Consider the following 20,111-nt stretch of genomic DNA (forward strand, 5'->3'; position numbering starts at 1 on the left):
GAAAGTAAAAAAAAAAAAAAATCATCTAATTTCCTTTCAGAATTTTACCTTTGCATTTATTTCTTCAACCTCCCCTAACACCAGTCTTTTATTAGTTTCACTCCAGTCATGCTGACTTTTTGTGTGTTAGTCACTTAGTCATGTCTGACTCTTTGCGATCCCATGGACTGTAACTGGCAAAGCTTCTTTGTCCATGGGATTTTCCAGGCAAGAATACTGGAGTGGGTTGTCGAACCTCCTCCAGGGGATCTTCCCAACCTAGGGATCAAACCCATGTGTCTTAGGTCTCCTGCATTGACAGGTGGGTTCTTTACCACTAGTGCCACCTGGGAAACCCCCTAGTGTTCCTCAAACCCGTAAACTTGTAATCACCTCAGGACTTTTGCATCTTCTTCTGCTTACCTTATTCTTTCCTTGAAGTTGACTCAGCTGGCCAACAATTTTCCTGGCAAATTGGAAGTGCTCAAAATCTATTGGCAAACAAATCGATGAGTAAAAAAATGAATGACTCGTTAGATGGATGAATTTTGCAAGGAAAAAAATCATTTATTAATACTGTATCAACAGATTTTATTGCATAAGTAATTCCAGTCTAACTTGTGTGATTGGAGGTAGGAAAATCCTGAGCTTTGTTTGCTTTTTAAATTAATTTCTCATTTAGTTCAGTTCTCTTTTTCACCAGAATGGCTTTCTACTTAATTTGAATTCTGATCAGTGTGATTTCTTTGCTCTGGATAATTTGTTTTGATCCTGGTGAATTTAAAGTTTTGCTTCATCATGAGAGAATTTGGAGATGAAGTGATATGTGACAGGTGGATTTCTTCAAATGTCTCTTCATAAAGATATGAATATTTGCTAAATATTTTGAATAATCAAATCTGCTAAAGAAGTACTTTCCTTTATAGTTTTCAATAAATAGAAACTAGTATGTTTATGATTATGTGAAGGCACACACACAAACATGAAAACACACCAACACTCTTGCACAAACACATTCCCTTGAGACTTACTCTAAATGACCAGTTTAATATTGTCCTCATTGGGAGCAGCCAGGAAGTGTCAAACTAGATGCTTGCTTAGTTATAGAGCTTGATTATAAGGCAGTTGAAAGTGCCAAGACTGTAGAGTCTAATTGTCAATTCTCTTGTTGAAGAACCAATTAAGTAAATTGTTTTGGATTGTCTTTCATAAACCATAACTTTCAATAAATACTTAGGCAGAGAAGTGTTTTTAAAATAGTTTATTTGGAATAATGTGTACCAGTACTTATTTGTACATTTCACTGAGAGTCAGTTAAATTTTCAGCTTCTATAAAGTAAATGATTTCACAATTTTACATGAGTAAATACAAGACATTTTCATCATAATGCATGTAGTTGTTCTGACATCCAGGTGTCATGAATTGGCTTTTAAAAGGTGGACGCTCTGACACATAGATGATCATGCTAGAATCCCATAAAAATTCAGTAACATTCATAATTCATATTACATAAATTGCTGTGCCATTAAATGTTAATACATTTTATGCATGTTCTTTGGATGTGCATCTATTAAAAGAGGGAAGGAAGGAGATGGGGAGAGGGAGGGATGGAGGGAGGGGGGAGAAAGAGGGAGGAAAAAGGAGAGAGAGAAAAGTTTCTTCACTAAGATAATTGTATTGAAATAAAGCTATTTACCCTTTTTATTTTTACTTTTTTGCAAAGCAATCCTTCCTATTTTTTCCCTCATGACTTTCATTACTTGAGTTTAGCTACAGAGGATCCCTAAACTTTCAAAAATAACTGCCACTGGTGATCTTTAGATCTTAAAGTTACTCATATTTAGTTGTTAAAAAGCAACGTGTATGTACACAATTGTAAGTTACCTGAGAATGTTGTGTAGGTATATTTACTCAGTTTCTCTATGGAGGGGACAAATTCTCTCATTCACATAGATGAAGGTATTTTAAATAATAGTTATGAAAATTATAATTCTTTGGTTCTCTGATGAGGAGTGAATATTCTAGTTTGGATTGTTAAGTGCCTGAAATTCATTGGTTAGTTCTCATGGGAGCATGTTGCTACAGGATAATTAAGATTGCTGTGTGACTACAGTGACTTCATACGTAACTTTTAGGACTCACACCTCATATAAAATATTAAGTAACCAGAAATTTTAAAAACTAGTATTTTTCTTGCCTCACGGTATTCTGTCCTGAATGTTATCTACAAGTTTTTCCTTTGCAAGTTTCTATACTTTGCCCCTTTCTCAGCTTCGATGAGGTTTCCTTAGAGGAAACTCCTCTGGTCCTGGAGACTTGTGCAGTTGCCTCTAGTTTTCACTCTCTGGGTACCTGCTTTTCTCACTAGTAGTACTTAGGTTATCACAAGTATAGCATAATTGTTACCTCTGTGACTAGTTTATTATGTTTCCCCTGGCATATAGCCCCAGTACTATGCAACATTCATGTAATTTTCTTGAGAAAATATAAACCCATAGTAACAGAGAAAGATTAAATAGTGTGAAACTTAAAATAGAACACTTAGTTTCTTTTGCAGCTGGAAAGTTTTAGAATTTTAGACAGGCATGTCTGCATTCAGACTCTTGAACCAAGATGTATTTATTGCACTAGATACCAGTTTGTTGGGTTATCCAGTCACGGTAGGCTGTCACTCTAGTGTATACTCCTGGTTTATCTGGCAGACCACATTGATACCCCCAGCTTACTATCCCCACGATGAACCAGTGTTGCCGTGAGTCTTCTTGTACTAGAGGGCCACCAGAGTCACCCTGAAGGAAATAGAATGAAAGATTATTTAAACTTGAAGACAACCCCAAAGTATGAAGAAGTTTATTCCTATGATAGTAGAAATCACATACACAATGACAGAAAAGTTAGTCTTACATTTCTTGTTGAAATGCTATATACTAAGTCATGCAAAAATTAAAAAAATCCTCCAAGTACACATGTTGTTCCTTCAGCAAGTGTAAGAAGATGAGAAGCACATCTCCTAGACTTCACCAGCCTGCTACCCTGACCAGGCTCCCCTCCTTCAGGGGGTTACCCCTGACTTCCACCTTTCTTCCCCAGTGTCACCCCTTCTAGCTTTGGGCTAGATTATTTTTTACTGCCAGTGTTCTCACACCCTGTGTATATCTCCTTCATTGCTACTTCTTTATTTTATACAAGCACATTTGCATGCCTTTTGAATTTACTCCCACCGAGTCAGCTCCCCTCATTGTAGCAGTTGCACATCTCTGCAACCCTCACTGCATTTATGATATTGTTCAGTGTCTATTTTTCAGGCTATACTGTAAGGTTTATCAGGGAAGGGAGGCATACATGTTCTGGACACTGCTATTCTCTAAGCTTCTAGCTCAAAGGGAAGGCTAAGAAAATATTTATTGAATGAACATGTTTTTAGAAATCTCATTTATCTTCCTATTCATAGCATAATGCATAGTGTTTCATGTATAGTATTGATATATCAAAAATACCCTTTTGGTGAATAATAGAAAAGAAATTTATATGGCAATGAGTAAAGCATTCCTTATGAAATGTTTATGAGCCACTTATAATATTGATAATAAATCAACCAACTAAATATTTTTACATGTATTAGTCCATATGGAGAGAAAAATTGGTATATCTTCCATGTTGCATGATGAGTTAAGTCTAAGGTTCTTGAATTGGTCTAGGTTTTAATCCTCTACTTAATAACTATATGATTTCCAGTAAGCCACATAACAGCCCTCTGAATTTCAGCTTCTTCCTCTGTAAATAATAATTTTATGTGTTTAATAGAGTTTAACACACCTAGCACTCTGAGTACATCCTGCTAAATGGTCAGTACTAATAAAAGTCAGCTATTATCACCAGCTATGCTTATAGAATAGTTTGGTATTCATTTGACTGCTCTTAGTAGTTAGTTCTTCCATGAGTGCTTTATTACTGGTTTATATGGGGAGAAATTTAGTGTCTGAATCACCAGCTTGCATGACAGTCCCTGTGTGGAGCCGATTAGCTCCTGGCTCCAGTTTGCCAGTTCTCAGCACTTTCCCATCACTGTGTTTTTCTGCTGTTTCTTCTATAGTAAGAGATTTCTCTACAAAACATGTTACCAAGAGAGGGCAAGCAAATATTAAACTAAGAGGGACTTAGTTTAATAGATGCAATGTTTCCTATATTTGGCCAGCTCTACCGCCTCACTGAACAGACATTTATGCCTGTGTTCTCTCTTCTAAACCATACACCTGCTGAGCTCAAGTGATGCTGTATAAGTACAAAGACTGGCACATAGAAATTAAGTGATGCAATTAAAAAAATGAATGAATGAACAAAAACAAATAAGATCTCATAAATTCTTACGTAAAGTGCTACTTTGAGACATAAACTCTAGGCATTATAGTATTTTAGCTGAAAATCAGTGAGGCCCAGAATGGAACATGCAGGAAAATTTCATATAAGAATCTGTAAAATCTAGACATTTAGGGTGAAATTATGTTGTATCTCAGATGGTAAAGGATCTGCCTTCAATGCAGGAGACCTGGGTTCGATCCCTGGGTTGAGAAGATCCCCTGGAGAAGGGAATGGCAATCCACTCCAGCATTCTTGCCTGGAGAATCCCATGGACAAAAGGAGCCTGGCAGGCTACAGTCCATGGGGTCACAAAGAATTGCACACAACTGTGCAACTAACACTACTACTACTACTATGTCTGTCAGGGTAAGACATGCTAGTAAGTGCTTATAAACTTGAGCAATGACATGGATAAGGTTGTCTTGAACTTACCTGGCACGCGTCCACTCCACCTTCAGGTAGTCCAGCACATAGCATTCCAGACAGGACGGCTCCATTATAACCAGCTGGTGCGTTACATACAGTATTACTTATTATATTGACCCGTCCTTGGTTTAGATCTGAAACTGTGCTGCCTATTAAGTATAAAGGGAGAAATAAAATGGACTTCAGGGTAGATGAATTAATGAAGCTATGGTGAATATAGGAAAGAATATTTGTACTCCAAATATATCTCTTATTCAGCAAAGAAGGCTACTGAAGATGTCCTAGGAGTCTTTTCCTTAGCAATGATTTCTGCATTAGAGACGGATAACCCCTTTACATACATCAGTATCTTTGTTTTGTTTGTTTTATTTTAGCTTTGTCATATAGTGCCCCTTAGGGAAAAGCGTCTGCTTCCTTAAAATAGATTAGTAGACTCTGAAATGTCCACTGAGTGATTCTGAATTAGAAAATTACATGTTGAGTAACCTTTAATCTAGTAACAAAAGAGTAACCAATCTGGTTTCAAGGCTAAAGAATGAATTTATTGCATATTGATGTTTCTTCACAATGGCATTGCCATTTTTTCTTATTGGCACAAATTTTATCTATTATACCAAATTACTTTGGGCCATGGAAATACAATGAACTTTTTTTTAGGACAATGAGGCTTTTGTTTTATTCCTTGGAGAGATGGTCTACAACATGGGTAGAAACATGCACATATTGTTAATTCTACCCTTCCAGTCCCTAGCTGATACTCTTGTTTTCCCTTTGGTCATATTTGCTCTTTCATGTCATCCTTATTTTTTATCTGATTTTATTCACTTCAAAAACAAGTGTGAAAAACACTTGTGGACACATAGAATTTCTTGCTGTAAAGGCAGAATTTTATTTCATTTCAGAATAACTTAAATGGCTGGTAATACCTTAAAAGTTGTTAAAATCCTTAAAGGATACCTATCCAAATTCTATCTTAAATTTTTAAAATTTTCCTTTTAGGGGAGCCACTTGAGTCCTTATAGAGTCTCTGGATCATTGGAGAACTCATATTTTTTTGTCGCTTCCTTTCACATTTCCCTATTACTATATTTGAGAATTCCCTATAGTTTCTAGGGACAGCACTTTCTTTGCTGAGGGAACTCTTGTTAGAGCTTAGGATGATCAAACTGTAGGATAGTTCTCTCTGTAGAAACCTGCCTTTAAGGTGTCCCTTCATTAGAAAAAATGCATAGTGGCAAGTACCAGGAGATACAGCTGTTGTCTTTGTTTTGATTTTTCCTGAGATACTTACCGCTATAACTCTGAGATCCCCATCCTGTTACATAAGCAGTGGAACCAGCTGAAATGGCCTGGTTAGCCTCTGGGAGACACACTGTATGAATATATCTGTTAAAGGTGACTTCTCTATCAAGTTGTACGAGTGCAATATCGTTTTCATGAGTTTCAGGTTTATAATTGTCATGGATTAAAATATTCCTTACTCCTACTCTCAGTTGAGGAGATATTGTGGAAGTACCAAAGGTGGCAATCCATTGGCGAGGATCAGAGTGGCTAAAAAATATGAAAACATGCTATTTGAATAGAGAACTTGTGAGAATTTCAAATGTTTGGATTTTGCGTTTGTCATCCAGCCCTGCCCCCCACCCCCTCCCAATCTAGGAACTATTTAATCGACATTTCTTTGGGATCTATTTCTGTAACTCTTTACTGGCACAATGATCATTGGTCTAAAGAAACATAGAAATGCTTTAGCAAACATATTGTGGGGTGATGAACATCCTGGTATTCTGTTATTCCAATGAGGATATCCTGGTACTTTGATGAACACTAGTTTAGCAAAACTTTTCTTTTATTTCTCCCTTTTCTACATCCTTCCATTTAAGCAACTAAGAAGTCTGAAACAATGTTCACTTTAGTTTTAACTGATTTCTTCTGTTATTTTTTTTCCTTTCCTTTAGGTAGAAGCTCCATTTAAATAGTAGTGATGAATGAGCTCCTTGTCTTATCAGTGGATAAATGATTTTTCTGTTCTAAATATGTTGCTTGTTGAAGATTTTGGTGCATATGTTTGTGTGTATGAATACAGAGAGAGAGAGAGCGCACTAATATATACAAAATGTAACGCATTATCTTTATGATCTAGGAATAGGGACTTTTTGCCAAACTCCCAAAATACAAACTGAACAGTTAAGAAGAATGAATTTCATGAAATCAATATTAAGTGTGCCGTACATAGAGCGCAAACTAATGGTTACTAGGGGGAGAAAGAGGGGGAGTCACAAGATAGAGCAGGGATTAAGAACTATAAACTGTTGTGTATAAATAAATAAACTATAAGGATATATTGTACAATACAGGGAATGTAGCCAATATTTTATAATGAATGGAGTATAACCTTTAAAACCTTTAAAAACTGTGAATTACTATGTTGTGCACCTATAACATATAATATTGTGCATCATCTATACTTCAGTAAAAAGGTCTGTAACATGCTTTTGAACTGTGGTATTGGAGAAGACTCTTGAGAGTCCCTTGGATTGCAAGGAGATCCAACCAGTCCATTCTGAAGGAGATCAGCCCTGGGATTTCTTTGCAAGGAATGATGCTAAAGCTGAAAATCCAGTACTTTGGCCACCTCATGCGAAGAGTTGACTCATTGGAAAAGACTCTGATGCTGGGAGGGATTGGGGGCAGGAGGAAAAGGGGATGACAGAGGATGAGATGGCTGGATGGCATCACTGACTCGATGGACGTGAGTCTGCGTGAACTCCGGGAGTTGGTGATGGACAGGGAGGCCTGGCGTGCTGCGATTCATAGGGTCGCAAAGAGTTGGACACGACTGAGCGACTGAACTGAACTGAACATTAAAAAAGCAAATCAATTAAAAGATATATAAAACTAAAAACAAAATTAACTGCACCATAGATATATTTATCAGATGAATGAAAAACCATGAAAAAATACTTGCAATGTTTAACATCTAAAATTTTTGTAGAATAAACAGAATTCTATAAGCCAACAATAAATGGAAAGAGAACCATTATAAAATGAACAAAAATATTAATAGGCGTTTATGGGAGGAGAAGGCCGAACAGCCAGTAGACATGAAAAATACTCAAACTCACTAGTAAGTGCAGAAGTGAAAATTATAACAGTGATGAGCATCTAATGTATATTCACAAGAATAGAAAAAATTAAAAAAGGATAATATTGTGTTGGTGAGAAAGAAGTTCAAACTCTTTTGCATTAAATGTGAAGATACAAAATTCTGGAAAGCACTGCAGTGTATTTAGCACACTGTATATACACTTCTGGGTGCATGTGTCAAAGAAATTCTTGAAGGTTTATTTGTTGATGTTCAGTCTCTCAGTCATGTCTGACTCTTTGTGACTCCATGAACTGCAGCATGCCAGGCTTCCCTGTCCTACACCATCTCTTGGAGTTTGCTTAAACTCATATCCATTGAGTTGGTGATGCCATCCAACCATCTCATCCTCTGTCGTCTCCCTCTCCTTCTGCATTCAGTCTTTCCCAGCATCAGAGTCTTTTCCAGTGAGTTGGCTCTCTGCATCAGGGGGCCAAAGTATTGGGGAGCTTCAGCTTCAGCATCAGTCCTTTCAGTGAAAATTCAGGGTTGATTTCCTTAAGAATTGACTGGTGTGATCTCTTTGCAGTCCAAGGGACTCTCAAGAGTCCTCTTCAACACCACAGCTCAAAAGCATCAATTCTTTGGCACTCAGTCTTCTTTATGGTCCAACTCTCACATCCATACATGACTACTGGAAAAACCATAGCTTTGACTATATGGACCTTTGTTGGCAAAGTGATATCTCTGCTTTTGAATATGCTGTCTAGGTTTGTCATAGCTTTCCTTCCAAGGAGCAAGTATCTTTTAATTTCATTGCTGCAGTCACCATCTGCAGTGATGTGATGAAGGTTTGTAGAGAGGCTCATATGCAGGCATGAGAAAAAGTTGTATGTGCTGCAATCTGTGGCTGTAGGAAGTTGGCGCAGCCTAGCTGGATGAAGGGATATGGTGGATGTAGTTGTGGACCAGATTAAAATTGCAAGTGTTGAGCAAAAACATTAAGGAACAATATGAGACTGATACACAGTTTTACTTATATAAATTAAAGAAGCACACACACAAACTAAAGGTTTTACAGGTACTTGCATATTTAAAGACACATGTCAAGTATTTGGGTGAGGCCTATGGGGGCAGGGAAGGCACTAGAATTGGAATTCAGGTATGACAGGAGAAAAATGAGAGAAAAGTCTTATACAAACTGATGAAAATAAGATTCTGTGAATTGGAAGCTGATAATTCAACATGCTCTTAAGGTTGAATAAAAACAAAATGTAACCAAATAATTTGAGAGTTTTGTGGAGTTTTGATAGTGGAGTTATATGAAAAAATAGAAATTAGATATATTGTCCAGGAGATACTTTTGTGAGGTATAGCAATTTGCAGAAGAGTAAGTGCTAGTTAGAAATTCTAAAGAAAAAATATTTGACAACAAACAAATACATGGATTTTTTTTTTACACTAAACTTCTTTTACTCAGGTCATTTTAGTGAAGATGCTAAAAGGTACTCTTCTTCTTCTCTGTCTGCCTCTCTCCCACCCTTCTTTTCCTTTATTTCAGCAAGGTTTGGAACCAGTTGAATTTATGAACCTTACCTGTGTTGCACATTAGCAGTGTTATTCTGGGCAAGTTACTTAGTATCTCTAGTACTATGTGATTGATTGATACCCTCTAACACAGACGTAAGTATTTGTTGAAACAACTAGGGCATGCTAAGATGGATAGGGAACTGCAGTCTTACCTTCTGAAGCAGTGAGCTGCTGACAGGATCCACCTATTACTGATCAAGGCTCCTCCGCAGCGGTGAGAACTGCTCCACTGTAGACTGACTTGCCATGGCCAGTCTCCTTCCTCAGCTTTACTGCCTCCTAGGATTCTCTCCTCAGACAAGGTTATCAGGTCTGAGCGGACCCCACATTCTAATGGGAAAGGGAAGTAATGTGCAAGGAAGATCATGACGCTTACATCTGGGAGATGCTGTAAGAATTTCACCATAATTTATGACTTTTATGTCTTTTGTGTATTCTTTCTTAGGACATGCTAGGCTTTCCAAAAGCATGATCAATATGTTATACTTTTAGAATACTTATCTGACTGTTACCTATAGATTTCATTTTAGAAAACATTTCTGAACTTGATTGTCATGGAGGCTTCAAATTGTGGAGCAGATTCAGAGTTCTTTGGAATTTGTCATGAGTGGGGGTTAAGGTAGGTCAGTGCTAGAGGAACTAGCTGAGGCTACAGATTCCCTGGGGAATATCCATCTTCTCAATAGCCTTGCTATTCAAAGTGTGTTCTGTGGACCTGCAACATAAGTGTCCCCAAAGAGCTTGATAGAAATGTTGGCTCTGAGTGGAAACAATCTAAGTGATTATCAGTAGATGCGTGGATTAAGAAACAGTGTGGTATATATGCACGTAGAAACATGCACACACATTGAAATGTTTTTCAGCCTTAAAAAGGAAGGAAATCCAGTCTCTTGCAACAACATGGATGAAACTGTAGGGTATTGTCCTAAGGAAATAAGCCAGACAAAGGCAAATACTGCATGGTATCACTTCTATGTGGAAATTTAAAAAAAAAGCCAAACACCTAGAAACAGTAGAAAGTGGTTGCCAGGGTGTAGGGGAAATAGGAAGAGTTTGGTTAAAGGATATAAACTTTCAGATATAAGCTGAATAAGGTCTGAGAATCAAATGTATAACATTATGACTATGTCTGACAGCACTGTATCATATAATTGAAATTTACTAGAGAGTAGAACTTAAATGTTCTTGCCAAAAAAAAGGGAGGGAGGTAATAAATACATGAGGTGATGAATGTGTTAATTAGCTAGATGAGGGAACCCTTTTCATAATATATATATATATATATCAAATCATGACATTGTACACTTTAAATATATTATAATACCACAATAAAGATGAACAACAACAAAAAGAAATGTTGACTCTCAGACCCACCTTAGGGAACAAATCAAAAATTGCATTTTTCCTCAAACTTTACTAAAGAATTGACAAATAAAATTGTGTATATTTTAAGTGTACAATGTGATGATATTACATACAAATACACTGCAGAATGATTACCAAGTTCAATATAATTAACACATCTAACACCTCGCGGAGAAGGCAATGGCATCCCACTCCAGTACTCTTGCCTGGAAAATCCCATGGATGGAGGAGCCTGGTAGGCTGCAGTCCATGGGGTCGCTAAGAGTCGGACACGACTGAGCAAATTCACTTTCACTTTTCACTTTCATGCATTGGAGAAGGAAATGGCAACCCACTCCAGTGTTCTTGCCTGGAGAGTCCCAGGGATGGGGGAGCCCGATGGGCTGCCGTCTATGGTGTCGAACAGAGTCGGACACGGCTGAAGCGACTTAGCAGCAGCAACACCTCACACATGCATGCATGGGCATGTCACTTAGTTGTGTCCAACTCTGAGACCCTATGGACTGTAGCCCGCCAGACTCCTCTGCCCATGGGATTCTCCAAGCAAGAATACTGGTGTAGGTTGTCATTCCTCCTCCAGGGGAACTTCCTGACCCAGGGATTGAACCCCGGTCTCCTGCATCTTTGCACTGGCAGGTGGAGTCTTTACCACTGAGTCACTTGGGAAGCCCACAATACCTAACACAGTTAACTCATTTTTGTGTGTATGTTTGGTAGGAATACTTATGACCTACTCTCAGCAGCTTTCAAATGTATAATACCATATTACTAACTAGAGTCACCAAGCCATACATTAGGTTCCCAGAACTTCTTAGCAGCTGTATTTAACAAGTGATTCATGTGCATAGTGACATTAGAGGGAAACTACTCTTATCATGAAGGCTGTGGTGGTAATGCAGTTCATCACGGACGACCCATTCCACATCCATAACTGACTCTATCTTACCAAATGGGCCCCAGAAAAGGAATTACTTTAGGTCCACAGAATATTCTCGAGGGTGATTGAGGGTTTTTAAGTATCTAGATTAGGTTTATTTAAACATCTTAAGAAAGCCCATGACACTCCAGTGGCCAAAGCTGAAATGCGGGCTTGATCACTCAACTCCTACTTTCATGGTTTATTTCCTCTTGGTTAGTATGTTACTAAGAAATTAGAGGTAAATCACCATGAAAAATTTCTGTTGCTGAACCAGCTCTAAGGTGAGTGATATGACTTCAATAGGATGCCATCCAAAGGCATTTATTTTCCAACAGATCTCCCAGATAGAGGAGGAGTAGACTTCTATTAAGAATATGGCATATAGGTTCCTTTGCTGCATACTCCAAGGAAGTTCTCTAGTAAATTATTTTGTCCATGGGATTCTGCAGGCAAGAATACCGGAGTGGGTTGCCATCCCCTTCTCCAGGAGATCTTCTCAACCCAGAGATCGAACCTGGGTCTCCCAGTTGCAAGTGGATTCTTTACCATTCAAGCCACGAGGGAAGCCCCTAGTAAATTATTTAAGCACATTCTAATAAAAAAGAAGCATTAATTATTAAAATAAATATATGTGAAGTTGAAAAACACCCATAGAGGAAGTATTAATTTATAATATCGCTTAGTATCTGAGATAGGCCAGCTATCAAGATATATTAAACTAATTTCTAACTATATGTTATCAGCCCAAGGAGCAAACTACTCTTTTCTAGGGGTTTATATGTCCGCTATCCTAGCCTGAGAGTATATATAATGACATTGGAAAACCCTGACTTTTCTGTTATGTTATAGACATAAAACTCATAATGCTTTTTGTAATTTTTTTATTATACTCTATGATTAACTTAAATCTATCACAAAGCAAACTATTCTGGTAGTTAGGAAAAGCTATATAAATGGTGCAGCCAAACGTAATTTGCAAGTCTGCTAAAATGCAACCATAGAATCAGGGCTGGAGAAACTTTCCAAAGCTGCCAAGAAAACGTTAATGAGACCAAACTTGATACAGAGTGGGTGGAATGGCACTAATACTTCTTCCTCCTTCTAAAAATAGGAGAAAACCTAAATATCACTTCATAGCCCAATGAGGTCAACAGTGTCTAATTTCAACAACAACCTACATGAGTAAACTAAGAATACTGATGCCATCTCAATAGATACTTCCTTGGCAAAGAGTACAAATCACTTGAACATTTACCCTTGTTATTTTGGTAAACCACATTTACAAAGTAATTTAAAATCTTACCTCGAGTGAACAGTTGTACTGTATCCTGGCCAGTTAATGCTAGTGTTAAAAAAGAGGGGGAGTCAGATCAATACAAAAAAGACAGTATATCATTTCACATTAATCTCTTAAAGTGTAGTCCTCAGACAACCATAATCAGAATCATTTGTAGGACTGCTAAATTTAGATTCCTAGGCTCCACCCCAGACCTGCTGAGAGAATCTGAGTCACAGGCTCCAAAAACCTGCCTTTATTATCTTGCCCCAATTTGTCATTAATCACACTAAAGTTTGTGTGTTAACTTCTCATCAAACGGTTAAAAGATATTTCTGTTCTCAAGTCACTCAGTTTACTTGGGAAAACAGAAACATAGTCATTGAGACACAAAGCAATAAATTCTCTAAGAGAAATTAATTTTTCACTTATTCTAATTTATATATATACACACATATAACTATATCTGTATTCCTCGACTGATACTATTTGTAGTACTGCAAGTATAACAAAATACAGGGGGTTTGCTCTCACATAATTTATAGAAAGAAATTAATTAAGGAATCATTCAAATAAATTTAAATGCAAAGTAGAGAGGAGAAAGGAGAGCGTTAGTAATTCTGTCTGATTCACAGATATTATCATGGGGAAATAATACTTGAATTGTATTTTGAATACCTAAAAGCAATTTTTCAGGCAGCCAAGAGATGAAAGGCATTCCAGGTGAAAGGTATAGTGGCACAAATGTGTGAAGATAGAAGATGTTTGTAGAGCAATGAAGTCAGTAGAGATAATACAAATGTTGCATGTAGGAAAGTGATGGGGGAGCACAGAAAGAAACTATGTTGGTACCAGACACTGAAGGCCTATCTATTCCAGTTCAATATTTGCTTACAGAGCTGTTTCCTCTGAATGTCCTAGAGCCATTGCAAACTCAATGTCACCAAATTTTAGCCCCAATTTACTACTTCCCTGGTGGCTCAGATGATAAAGAATTTGCCTGCACTGCAGGATCAAACTGCAGGTTTGATCCCTGGATTGGAAAGATCCTTTGGAGAAGAGACTAACAACCCACTCTGATATCCTTGCCTGGAAAATCCCATGGACAGAGGATCCCAGTGGGCTACGGTCCATGAGGTCTCAAAGAGTTGCACACGACTGAGCCACTAACACACACACACACACTTAGTAAATGACATCACTTCCACCAATAGCTAGAAATCTGAAACGGTCTCTAACTCCTTTCTCATTATTTCCCACATCTTAGTGGCTTCCGAATTTTGTACCTTCCAGCATCTAACTATCCTTTGAATTAGCCCCATCTTTCCCATCCCTTTAGCTACTACTTGAGTACATGCTTTCATCATTCGACACCTATATTCTTTTTTTTTTTTTTTTTTGACACCTTTACTTTTAACAATAGCCTTCATCCTGCCTATATGCCCTGGACAATTATCTATATTTTCTGAGTGGGGACAATAAAAGGATCTATAGTATGTGGTTGTTGTGGGAATTAGACAAACTTGAATAAACATCAGCAATTCAGGCAGGACACAACCACCCACAGAGCTGGAGCAGTGTCTTGGAGGTCCTTGCTGTGCTAAGCATGAACTCTGTAGTTTCAGGGTCAAGAGCTGGGAGTCCAGGATAGGGATAGGAGAATTTGGAGGGGTTAGAGAGGCAACTTTCTGGGCCTGGTGTAGTGGTTTTTTGCCAACAGATAGGAAAGAATTTCATTGTTTTAACCGCTGGTAAAATTATAACAAGTGTATGCTGGTTAACTACTAGTCCAATACAGGAGTCACCAAAACCCTTTAATCTGGAGCTTATTATGAGGTGAATCATGGTTTCTTAAGAGAGTAGTACATGACAAAGTTGGAGGAGTGTTTATACATGAATTGAGTAATTTCTTTTTTAAAAGTTATGTGACAAATATTAATAGAGTACTTATTATATACTAGATACTGAGTAAGAGAAGTAAGGAGGATTAACAAGGCAGACTGGTTCTTGCCTTCAGAAAACTTAGAGTAGTATGAAGACAATACAAACTCATGGAAACAAGTTTGTAGTTTCAATTATGATAAATGCTGTGAAGGAAAATGAAGATGTCTGTGACAGAGATAAACAATTTAGTAGTGGAAGTCAGAAAAGGCTTACATTAGAAAGAAATGATCCAGATGATACTTGACCAGATGCAAGGGAGTGATCTAGGAAGTGTTATAAGAAACTGGACCAGTGTATGCAAAGGCTTGGGGTAGGAAGGAGAGAATCTTTGCAGATGGAGAAGGTAAAGGTGTGGCCAGATTGTAGTAAATGAGGAAGAGAATAGCATAATAAATGGCTGCAGGGGTAAGCATGAATGAGATCATACAGTGCTTTAGATGAAATCACCATATCATTTATTGTCCAAATCAGAGCATGTAAAGGGTAATATTAATAATGGTTCTTAGACAATTGCCATGGTCCCCATTACTGTCCTGAGTAAACCAGGAAATATGGTATTCTGCTTACAGGTGGTGTTTTTGTTTCATTTTGTGGGAATACATGGGAGACTTTTAAGCAAGATTGTATTTATATTTTATTTTATTTTTTTTTGTATTTATATTTTAAAATATTTCCTTGATCAGTATGTGGACAGTACATTGGAAGGGCTGTGAAAGTCAAGAAAGAGTGTAGCTTGGAGGCTAGTGCAGTTGTTCAAGTAAGAAATGATGTTGGCTTGGACCACAGTGATCGCAATAGGGATGGAAAACAATGGAACTAGAATTCCATTCCAGGCAGAAGTAGTGTGGATTTTCAGAGAGGAGATAGAGATATTGTTAAATCTAATTTCCTTCTTTATTCTACAAGTATTTACCAGACACCTTCCAATTACATACTTTTTTCTCAACGAGGTGGATCATAAATTAAACTGTTCTCTGACCTTGAACAGCTATTTACCATTCTTATAACATAACTACACATTGAACATCTGACAGCAATGTCCCTCATAAAGAATATTGAGAGGGGAAAAACAATAAAGAATTTTTAGCAAATAAAAGTTATGATATGAATATGATTCTTTAAAACATCAGAATATTTTATATTAGAGAACTATATATTACATTTAACTTCATAGTAAGTTGTTTTCACAAAATTTAATTCAGGAAAAAAGAGTCCCTCATTAAATAAAAACATGAAATAGAACTTGTAGAGGGATACACTGAAATGAAATGGTATATAAAAAAATACTTACATATTACCTGAGTTGGATTCATGTTCAAGTCTTCAGAGTTATTCGGCATTTGGCGTAAAATAGACTCAATTCTGCTTTTCATTGATGCTTCATTGATTCTTCTGGTGAATTTAAATTTCATGATAATATCTGCTATCACATTATTGCCACTTTGCCTGAATAGCCATAAAAATATTTTTAAGTGTACAATTATGATAATTTTCTGTTCTTTTTACATCTTCTTCTTGATTAGGCATTTAAAAAATTACTTAAGGAATTTAACATTAGAACAGATTCACACACAGTGTTTGTATATGTAATGATATATCACAATGGTATCCTACAAACACTTGATTTCAATGCATAGGACACTGTACACACCATTCAGGATAGCTTGTTTTTGAAGTCAGAATGCCAGAGTTTGCGTACCAGCTCTACCATTTACTGTTGGACTTTGTGGCTTTTTTTTTCTTCTTCTTAACCTATGTCAGTCTCCTCACATTAAAATGGGTTATCAAGAAGGTTATATGAGTTAATATATATAAAACTTTGGTAAGAGTACATAGCATACAGTAGGAGTCCAGAAGCAGACTCATAGACATGTATAACAACATATTATAGAAGTAGTATCACAAATCTGAAGGAAAATAAGTTGTGCAAGAAATCTCTGCTTATACCACACACAAACAAAGCATTTGAACGTGAACAGCGCAAATTTAAAACTTACAAGCAGGTATGAGAGAATGTCTTTATATATAGGAGAAGGAAGGGATTCTACAACAAAAGATTCCATAAACAAACTGTAAAGATAAGCTATAAACAGGGAGAATATATTCGGAACTCAAAATAAGAAATGCTTGGTGCCTCCTATAAACACAGAATGCTTACAAATTAATAAGGAAAAGACAAACAATAGAAAAACAATTCAAAGAAGAGGGACCTTTGGTGAAAGAGAAACGTGTAAATAGATGAAACAGGATTCTGTTTATACATCATTTATTTGATCTTAATAACAACTCTAAGAGTCATATCCCTTCCTCTTGGAAACTGTGAGTAACAAGCTGTCTTTTCAGAAGTCATCATCTGATTTTTTGGCCTTATTGTACCTCAAATTTTCTGATAACACAGTATTTTTTTAATTAAATTAATATTTAAGTATAGCTGGGTTACAATGTTGTGCCAATCTCTGCTGTACAGCAAAGTGACTCAGTTATATAAATACATTTGTTTTTTCATATTCTTTTTCATTATAGTTTATTACAGGATATTCAGTATGGTTCCCTGTAATACAGTGTATTTTAAAAAAGAAGAGGAATGAGAATAAGTAGTGTGTGTTTATAAGGTTTACTAAACTTTCCATATCAAGTTTGCTCCTACCATATTTCTGGGCTAGTCTTTTACTACTCTAAATGCTGGGCTGGATGAGCACAAGCTGGAATCAAGATTGCCGGGAGAAATATCAATAACCCCAGATATGCAGATGATACCACTCTTATGGCAGAAAGTGAAGAACAAATAAGAGCCTCTTGATGAAAGTGAAAGAGGAGAGTGAAAAAATTGGCTTAAAGCTCAACATTCAGGAAACGAAGATCATGGCATCTGGTCCCATCACTTCATGGGAAATAGATGGGGAAACAGTGGAAATAGTGTCAGACTTAATTTTTTGGGGGTCCAAAATCACTGCAGATGGTGACTGCAGCCATGAAATTAAAAGACGCTTACTCCTTGGAAGGAAAGTTCTGACCAACCTAGACAGCATATTAAAAAGTAGAGACATTACTTTGCCAACAAAGGTCCATCTAGTCAAGGCTATGGTTTTTCCAGTAGTCATGTATGGATGTGAGCGTTGGACTATAAAGAAAGCTGAGTGCAGAAGAATTGATGCTTTTGAACTGTGATATTGGAGAAGACTCTTGAGACTCCCTTGGACTGCAAGGAGATCCAACCAGTCTATCCTAAAGGAGATCAGTCCTGGGTGTTCATTGGAAGGACTGACATTGAAGCTGAAACTCTAATACTTTGGCCACCTGATGTGAAGAGCTGACTCATTGGAAAAAATACTGATGCTGGGAAAGGTTGAAGGCACGAGGAGAAGCGGACGACAGGATGAGATGGTTGGATGGCATCACCGACTCAATGGATGTAAGTTTGGGTAAACTCCAGGAGTTGGTGACGGACAGGGAGGCCTGGTGTGCTGCGGTTCATGGGGTCGCAAAGAGTCGTACACGACTGAGTGACTGAACTGAACTGAACTGATGTTGTTCTTCACTCACCAGTCCCACTAGACTGCTTTCAGTTTTTCACTGTTTTTAACCTCAAAAACTTCATACATAAGCTATTCTTTCTGCCTGAAATACACATAAACACACTCACACCACTTTTTCCTCTTCCTCTTCTGTTTTAAAATATACTGTGTTACACATGTATGTATGTGCACATATAATGTTATACATACAGACATAATATATGTTTATATATCGTAGGGGTAAGGAGTGGCAGTTAGAAGAACATTAAGCAAGTACTATGTTTAGCTTTATCATTTCAAAAAAAATCTTACTGGCTGCTATGTAAAATGTGGAATGGAGCAAGACTAGAGGAGAGGAGATGCATTAGGAGGTGGTGTAAGTCCAGAGGAGAGATGACTGAGGACAGTGTGTGTGAAGTTATGGATCTTAAACATTTTAAGTAACAGAACTTTGAAGGTTAGATGATTGTATGTATGGGTTGAGGGAGAGACAGCAATTAGAGAATAGCTCTCATATTTCTTTCTTGAGCAACTAGGTTGAAGGTAAACCACTGACAGAGGTAGGCAACACTAAATGAGTAACGTATTTTATTGGGGACAGAGGATAGGTTCAGGTCAGGATGTATTAAAGTTGTGTTATCTGCAAGATAGCCATATTATGATATCAAGTAGATGGCTGTATAGGTTCACATCTAGAGATGAGAAAAGAGGTCTGGCCCCAGAGATACAACTTTGATAATAATTAGCATATAGGGGGAAGTTCAGTCGCTCAGTTGTGTCCGACTCTTTGCGACCCCATAGAGTGCAGCACACCAGGCCTCCCTGTCCATCACCAACTCCTGGAGTTCACTCAAACTCATGTCCATTGAGTCAGTGATTCCATCCAGCCATCTCATCCTCTGTCGTCCCCTTCTCCTCCTGCCCTCAAGTCTTTCCCAGCATAAGAGGCAGGGAAGCCCCTAAAAGGAGCTTCAGTGTGATGAGAGGCTCACTGCACAGTCAGACATTTGAGGAATGTGAAAAGAAAGAATAAGAGCTAACAAAGAAAACTGAGAAGAAATAACTGAGAAGTAAAAAGAAAATCAGAGTGTAGAGGGTCATGGAAACCAAGGGATGGCACTATTTCAAAAAAGAATAAAAGCTCAACAGTGCTAAATTCTGTTGAGAGGTTCAAGAAGAGGACTGATACAGTTTTTTTGGAATTTGTGATTCAAATGTCATTGTTGAACTTGGGAAGGACAACTAGTATTTTGTGGTGAGATCAGAAGCCAGAGGGCAGTAGATTAAGCAGTAAGTGGGAAGTGAACAAAAGGAAAAGAAATACAGATTCAGTTCTACAAGTATTGCCAGCTAGTGGCTAGTACAGAGACTTGCTCAAGAAAGTACTAAGGTGAATGTGCACTGAACTGACTGAAATACATTTTGAAACAAACTCTTCCCCTGAATTCTTCTTACTTCTCGAGCTCCTCAGCAAAACTTAACTGACCAGAGCGCCATGCTTGTACTTACCTAGGTAACTCTACCAAGAATAAGAAAAATTAATCTTTTTGTGGTATTGGTATTTGAGAAAGAATTAGTATAATTTCTCTTTCTTCTGAAGAATTTTTTTACATTATTTGAAGGACTGAGCAGTGTGGACATTTGAGACATTA

General features: G+C 37.4%; 1 protein-coding gene across 1 annotated transcript in view; it reads right to left on the minus strand.

The window, feature by feature from the left end:
* Window positions 1-2,583: 2,583 nt before the first annotated feature.
* The window catches only part of TMPRSS11D (transmembrane serine protease 11D), a 43,191-nt gene continuing 25,663 nt past the window's right edge, over window positions 2,584-20,111 (minus strand). Inside the window, exons 5-10 of the mRNA XM_027545306.1 lie at window positions 16,236-16,390; window positions 13,028-13,066; window positions 9,593-9,770; window positions 6,057-6,316; window positions 4,772-4,914; window positions 2,584-2,769 (exon numbers count right to left, since the gene is read on the minus strand). Coding sequence (XP_027401107.1) covers window positions 2,608-2,769; window positions 4,772-4,914; window positions 6,057-6,316; window positions 9,593-9,770; window positions 13,028-13,066; window positions 16,236-16,390 — 937 coding nt within the window. The 3' untranslated portion in view covers window positions 2,584-2,607. The remainder of the gene's footprint in view (window positions 2,770-4,771; window positions 4,915-6,056; window positions 6,317-9,592; window positions 9,771-13,027; window positions 13,067-16,235; window positions 16,391-20,111) is intronic.

Source organism: Bos indicus x Bos taurus, chromosome 6, assembly GCF_003369695.1.
Source record: "Bos indicus x Bos taurus breed Angus x Brahman F1 hybrid chromosome 6, Bos_hybrid_MaternalHap_v2.0, whole genome shotgun sequence".
In the NCBI taxonomy this organism is placed as follows: domain Eukaryota; kingdom Metazoa; phylum Chordata; class Mammalia; order Artiodactyla; family Bovidae; genus Bos; species Bos indicus x Bos taurus.